This window comes from Triplophysa rosa, linkage group LG2, assembly GCF_024868665.1.
Source record: "Triplophysa rosa linkage group LG2, Trosa_1v2, whole genome shotgun sequence".
Classification (NCBI taxonomy): Eukaryota; Metazoa; Chordata; class Actinopteri; order Cypriniformes; family Nemacheilidae; genus Triplophysa; species Triplophysa rosa.
In genome coordinates, this window is record NC_079891.1 from 28,582,523 (window position 1) to 28,589,862 (window position 7,340).

The window sequence follows — 7,340 nt, forward strand, 5'->3', positions numbered from 1 at the left end:
AGATATAAATTTAAAATACGTTAGATTGAAAGTTGGAAATTGTTGCCCTTTAACAGCAATGATTAGCATCAGGATGAAGTGTAACCGATGCCAAAGATTAAAGTGCAAAAGTTTGTAAACAGATGATGTCCTTAGAAATTTTAGTATGTTAGACCCAATTACGATTAAGTTTATTAGTTTATGAACTTTACAATGACTTCTTTTTTTATAAAAGGTTTTTGTAATATGTTTTATAATAATGAGCTTTAAATCGTTTTTCAGCTCACAAAGACAGTTTCGTCTTTAAAATATTTATTTTATTTACATTTTCAATGTGCATTTGTACATGCCAAAATACATCGTTTTTACAATGGCACCAGGCAACAACAAATTACCAAAGCATATTTCATATCTTAAATATATTTTGAACAAAGCGACTTTTTAAAAAACCCTGCACCCCAAAACAATCTAAAAAAAGCGCTAAACACATCTGCATAGCCTCAAGCAACAGACCAGGAGAGTCTGTGTGGTCATTAGTTTCCAGTCAGCTTCCCATGAATGTGGATGTGTTTGACATGTAAACTCCGGGCCTTTGAGCTGCTGGTTTTCAATGGGAAGTGAAATTTATGAATAGCTCCCCAACCCAATATCTAAACAGCGAGCTCTGGACTGACAGTGCCTAAATCTATTTTAGAGTGTCTGGGTGCAGTGAACTGGAGGATTAACAACATATTTTAAGATATACAAATCTTAAAACAAAGTCAGTACTTGTGAATGGATTGATAAACATTCACAAAATCAGACATTGCTGAGTGCTGCAACACACACTACACATGCCAAAAGATAAATTATCACAAAATAATACGTTTAATTTAAAATGAACTCATACAAAATAAAGTATACACATATTTGTTTGCAAAACAGTATCATGATGTACTCTGTATAGTGTACTTAGTCATATGTACAATATTGTTAGTCACCTAAAGAATAATATTTAAAAATAAATTAATCAATAAATAAGCTTCATCATAAATCCAAGCAGCAGAACATAAATTGTATTTTAACAATAGAGTCTGATAGTAATGTTATGTAAAGCCAGTAATGTGAAGTATCTTTCAAGCATGAGAAAAATCCTGGCAGATATTATCAGAGATGGTGATGACTGAAAAGTCTTGCGGAGTGTATCTGTGGGTGGGGATGACCTTGCGAGACCGTTTCCATTCATCCTCTTGCCCCAACAGCGATAAGGATCCAACAGGATCCAACATCTGTTCCTTGGAGACGTGACAGAAAGTTTCAGGGGAGCAAGACTCAAAAGGAGGTTCAGTAAAGCCATGGGGGAGAATGCTGCAAATCTCCTTTATTGGGGCCAGAATTTGATACGCCCTCTTAATCCCGCCCCTACTTTCCATGCAGTTTGGAATTGCTATTGGTTTTCCAAGATCTTGAGAACCAAACACATGTTTCTCAATCCTGACACCTCCTTATCACAGTCCTGCACAGGGGTGGGAGAGCTGCTCGCACGACACATGTGGAGGAGGGGGGAAAGTGGCCCCCCCAGTACCCCCTTGGGGTTGATGCTGCCTGTCAACAATTGAATAAGCCAGACAAACCAAACTGTGCAAGCACTGTGACTCTGCATCCTCTTTCAACTCCCCACTTCTCATATCTTAGCATTTCTGTTAAAAGTCAGTAAATGATGTGCAAGTTTATTTCATGTTAGAACGTGGATGATGGTACATATTTTAGAATACCAAGTTCCTGATGAAACAAGAATAACTGGCCCAAGAGAAAGAAATACATATAAACCAGTCAGATAATGTTGACAGTCCTAATTGTCCTCTATCGACTTTCAAGATGCCCTACAACCAAAAAAGTGTCCTGAAACATTTGCAATACTGGCCGCCAACCTTGAAAATCCACAACAGAGTTGTTTGTTCTGCATGTTCCAAGCCAGAATCGGAAGTCAAGACCGGTCCATTCTGGTCTGTTTTGACCCTTCCTTCTCTTTACAAGATTCTTCTGGTAACTGTTTCACTTTAACTTAGACAGTTCATATCAAATGCATTCTGTTAGGCAGGAAGCTGCGTATTGACTCGGCGTTGTCACGACAGATACGATACGGAGCTTTGTGGAAACTGGAAACGCACAGTTTCGCAGGCTTCTTGTCTCTAGTAGGGTCACCGGACTGACCCTGTGGTGCTTGAGTTCACATTCTCCACTGAGCTGCCATCTCTACAACACCCACTTGGGCAGAACTTTGCTGACGCAAACGCAATGGCCAAGTATGCAACGAGTCCGAGTTGATACAATCTCCGACTTAAACTTTAGTCTTTACTGATAAGAACAGCGTGTTTATCCCGGCTGATCTTGAGGCGTGTCAGGGGTTCATTTACTGTCTTTTGTTCCACCCAGTTCTTATTCAGCAGGGATAATTCACCAAAACGTGCATTGTGCCCCTTGTCACGTGATTCCAAATAAGTCCCTTGCTTGACGCAACACCCTTGTGAAACTTTGACTCATATTCAGGCACTTTGCAACTCCAGCTTTAAGGTTGGGAGTAAATCTTTTACACCACCATTTGGAAGAAACTCGGTATGAAGGCCATAGGTTTGGCTAGTTTTTATCTCCATCTATTCCAGTTTCTAAGCTCTGGCCCGGCTTCACCCCATTTCCTTCCATTAAATACTATCTGCATCCACACTCTGCTACCACCATGCCTTCATATTTATACTGGTATGTGACCACACCTGCATCATCTAGGTAGAGCAGGGAAATGGGATCTAATTTAGTGGGTACACAACAAGCCCTAGCGACTTTCTGCGGACTTTTCAAGTTGACTAGAGTTTGCACAATGGCATGTTTTGTGGGTGTAACGTGTTTTGTCAAGGGGTAAGTGCAGACCCCTGCACACTCATATGCTTCATAACCAGTGGGAGCCAAAATCCAGCTGTCCCAACCGATGTCTTTGAAGTCAACATAGAGGGGGTTCTTTTTACACAGGTTGCCTTTGGCGTTGCGTCGAATTCTGGACGCCGTGTCGTAGATGAGGTTGGAGCGCATTTGAAGGAGAGCTTCCTCACTCTGCTCCTCTTCCTCATTCTCATCCTTTTGTCCCAAGTCGTCCCAGAGATCGGTCAGCCCCAGACCAAGGTTGTCCTGAAAGCCATGCCCAGCAGTCTCATGCTGGATTAGATCATTCAGTTCTCGCTTGTCTCCACGGTGGTCTACGCTTTGGTCATCAGAGAAGACTATCATTAAGGGTTTGTGCTTGTCCTCAAGATTGGTGTCAATGTCCATGTCCCCTCCTATGGCATTGCCTGTATTTACACCTTCGGAAGCTGGAGAACTCTGAGAATTCAAACTTGCGATGTGAACCTCCAACTTGTGGGTGGTGCCATATTCTGATTTAGCACGCCAGTTATGCACCGCAGCAGTCATGTCAAAGGATTCCCAGCCATTGTCTGTGCCGTAAACCTGTCGAGATGCCAACTCCACTAGTTCTGTTTCCTCCTCTTGCACATTTGGCTGTCCTCCATCAATATCGTCCCCTCTTATTTGATGACTGGTATTTGTTTCACGTTGTTTCACTTCATATATGGTCACTTTTCTGTCAACGCCAGCGTATTTGTGGCGATCTGTTTGGACCAGGGTGTAGAGTCGGAGCTCAGCGGCGGTGACTCTTTCATGGTGTGGGATTGACACGTTGAAGAGAAGGGGGTGTCGTCTCACCCCACCAGGTCCCACGCTGCATGGTGAAGAGTCTGAAAAGAAAAAATACACAAAATAAACAGAAATTTCGGATCGCTATGTTTTAAATCAATCAAAATAATTGTGCTAAGAAACAAATCTACCAGTGTTTATGATATTCTGCCTAGTTAAAGTGTTCACCCAAAAATGAAAATTCTCACATCATTTATTCACCCTATTGTCATTTCAAACCTTTAAGACTTTCTTTCTTCCACAGAACACAAAAGAAGATATTTTGAAGAAAGTTGGTAACTGAACAGCACTGACCCTCATTCACTTCTATTGTATGGACACAAAACCAATGCAAGTGAATGGGGCCTGTAAACAACAATCTTCAAAATATCTTCTTTTGTGTTCTGCGGAAGAAAGAAAGTCATACAGGTTTGAAACAACAAGAGGGTGAGTAAATGATGACAAAATTTTTCTTTTGTGAACTATCACTTAAACTTATACTTGTTGGGTGCATTTGCATACATAATGAAATAAATCATTTACATTATACAGTAATGGCCCATTGTTTGAAAAAAAATGTTTAGAATTCTAAATTTCTACATTTTTAATGTAAAAAATACTGTATAGTCCTTTATGCAATGAAACTATATATTTTAAACTACAGTATATACATTATACTGTATTTAAACTATATGTAAACTATAATATCTTGTATATTCTATATAACAACTTTCAAGATAATAAATCATTTAATATGAATTTGAAAATATCTAGAACAATATATTGAAATTTATTATTTTATACATTGCATTATATTTGCAATTTAAATTGCATTATATTTAAAATTATATTCGTATATTTTCAAATCATTCCAGCTTGAAATATTTCAACAAACATTTTGTCATTGTTATAGTATTTTCCTACCCACAAGCAAATTTCCCTATCATTTGTTTGCACAACAATCGAAAACATAAACAGTTGCAAATATATCAATTTCCCAGTTACAATTAAAAAGTACATTTCCAAGTACCTTCATTTTTAAAGCTGCGGACAATGTTTGCAGAAGGCATTGATGTTCGGTCGTTGGCGAAGCGGTTGTAGAGCTCCAGCATGTACTCTGGCGGCTCCACTCGAGTGGCCCCTGTCTGTACAGGTGGAGGGATACCCGACAGATTAAAGGTGCGTAGAAACTGCCCCTTTAGGTTCTCCAGCACGCTTTGCATGTCCACCTCACTTTCCTGCTCCAGTAGTGAGGGATCCAGAACACCTCCATTCCCATCATCCAGCCCTGGACCAGTGCGGATCCTCTCCGGTGAGCTGATAGGGTTACTGCAGGCAAAGAAAGGCCCCCAAAACAACACAAGGAAGGCCAATAAAACTGATGGTGTGGAAGACCCCATAATCCACAATTTACAAACCGTGCTTCCAACCATGATGAGAAACAAGCAGTCCAATGGGTTTGGAGTCACACAGGGATTGAATTTAGGTCTATAGATCCAATGAAAAAATGCCCTGAATGTTATTTTGTTGCGTTCAGAAGAAGTAAACCCTTGCTTATCCAGAGGGTCAGTGATCACTCCGGTGCGTTGAGGTTTGAAGTTCTGCAGCCACACCTGTCATTGAATGAAGGTCCCTCTAATCCTGAACTTTGAGCATTTATTCTTCTTCTTACCTTCTGATGTCTTAAAAGTTTTGACGTGAGGGTGGTTTCACTACTTGAAAGAGATGTCCCTCTGTGGCATCTCTTTTCAAATGTTTTTCCTCTCTCCCCCCCTCTCTCTCTCTCCACTTTCTCTCTATGCCTTATCTACAAACTAGGAAGCTCTAAGTGTGTTCGTAGTATCCCAGTGAGTGTGTGTGTGTGTGTGTGTGTGTGTGTGTGCGTGCGTGCGTGTGTGTGTGTGTGTGTGTGTGTGTGTGCGTGTGCACTCTTATCTAGTTTCTTTTCCTTAATGAGGACTTTGTAAACATCTCTCTGATACGTGCAGAAGCCCCTTCCTCGTTATGGTGGGTTTTTTTTGTTTGGGTGGGTGAGCCAGGGCAGATTTTGGGCCTAGTGTTTATTTGTTTTTCTGATTTGCTTTGAATGTTGGGGCTTGAGTTCATTGACTGTTTCTCTTTGACAAAAGTCTGAAGAGGGCCTCCGTATCTTTGAACACGAGAGGCTAAATATCTGTGACGATGGGAATTGAAATGAAATGGGGTGTGAGAGGTTGCAGGATAGACTGAAAGTGACCACTGAACGAAATTTCATTACAGCTGCTATCTGAAAATCCGTAGATCTCAAAGAGGTTTGTAAGCATTTGACAAGCATCAATTACCAAGAGCCTCATAGTATTTCCAGATTTGCTTATAATAAATGGGAAATATATAGACTGATTGTATTTTTCTAGCCAATAACAAAATACTACTTCGATGCCATATAGTGAAAAAAAATTGAATTGAATTTTAGCATCTTATCATATGCTGGGTGTGCAACAGCGTGCCTTCTGAAGAGCCTCTACGATCACGGGCCAAACAAACATCTCTTTCGGAAGTGCAGGGAAGACCTTATCACCCGTCCTAAGTGGCTGACACAGCTCTGTGACCAATGGAAACGCACTCCAGAGTCACAGGATGTCAAGTACCCAATAAAGCGACTTCATATAGTGGCACATCTCTCCGTCGTAAAACAGCATTGAGGTATTGCGAGAGTCAGAGCTTCTACGTTCATATACCCTAGAAAATTGTAGCTTTAATCCCTCTAAATTGGGCATCATTTAGTGAGCTCATGTTAACAAAGTTAAAGAATGGCATTATACACGTTATTTCCTAATAACATTTACAATCTGTATGCTGTTTTCTACACTGTACATTTTTAAAGTACATTTTAAGTACAATCAAATTGGCTTTAAATGTCATTTCAACCTAATACCTACAATTTTGGCCAATGGTGAGTTGTAACTAAACTACACTAAAAAAGCTATAACTAAAATAATTGATTAACTTATTTGAAGTTAAAGTAATAGAAAACTTAACATTAAAAATGTTAAATAGTAAGTTAAAATGACTTCCAATTAGATTGTACTTCAAAATGTAAGGCAGCAACAAATATTTAAAATGTCAGGAATGGACAGGGAAAATATCAAAACTGAAAAATATAAACACTTATTACAATTAAAAATGTGCCGTATTAACAAAGTGGTAACACTTTACAATAAGGTTTCATTTGTTAACATGCAGTTAACAATACTTGTATAGCATTTATTAATCTTAGTACCTATTGTACAAGTTGATGTCAACATTTACTAACTCATATTTAAAATCAAACACCATTTCTGTTAACATGACTAATGATTGCTGTGAAAGTATGTTGCTCATTGCTAATTCGTGTTAGGTAAAGCATTAACTAATGTTATTGAATGAGACCTTATTGTAAAGTGTAACCATTAAAACTTTACTCATTTACATTTTTCTGTACAATTAGTGTTTATAGTAGCCATGGATGTCAAGTGTCAAAAAGAACAGAATAAAAATATTTGCAGTATTATCAAAATCTTTTTATGCCATACAATATCTTATTTTGAAGATTAATCCATCAAGTCACCAATCACAGATCATCTTTGCCTCCGCTGCAGCTCTTAATTTTGTTCCCAATTATAATTATAATGGGGATTATT

At 39.0% G+C, this 7,340-nt stretch overlaps 1 protein-coding gene across 1 annotated transcript; it reads right to left on the minus strand.

Annotated features, from left to right (window-relative positions):
- Positions 1 to 282: 282 nt before the first annotated feature.
- Positions 283 to 6,634, minus strand: bmp10 (bone morphogenetic protein 10). The gene is made up of 2 exons (XM_057351988.1): positions 4,712 to 6,634; positions 283 to 3,743 (listed from the first exon to the last, which is right to left on the minus strand). The coding sequence occupies exons 1-2, from the start codon at positions 5,112 to 5,114 to the stop codon at positions 2,668 to 2,670; spliced, it is 1,479 nt and encodes a 492-aa protein (XP_057207971.1). The 5' UTR covers positions 5,115 to 6,634; the 3' UTR covers positions 283 to 2,667.
- Positions 6,635 to 7,340: the final 706 nt, after the last annotated feature.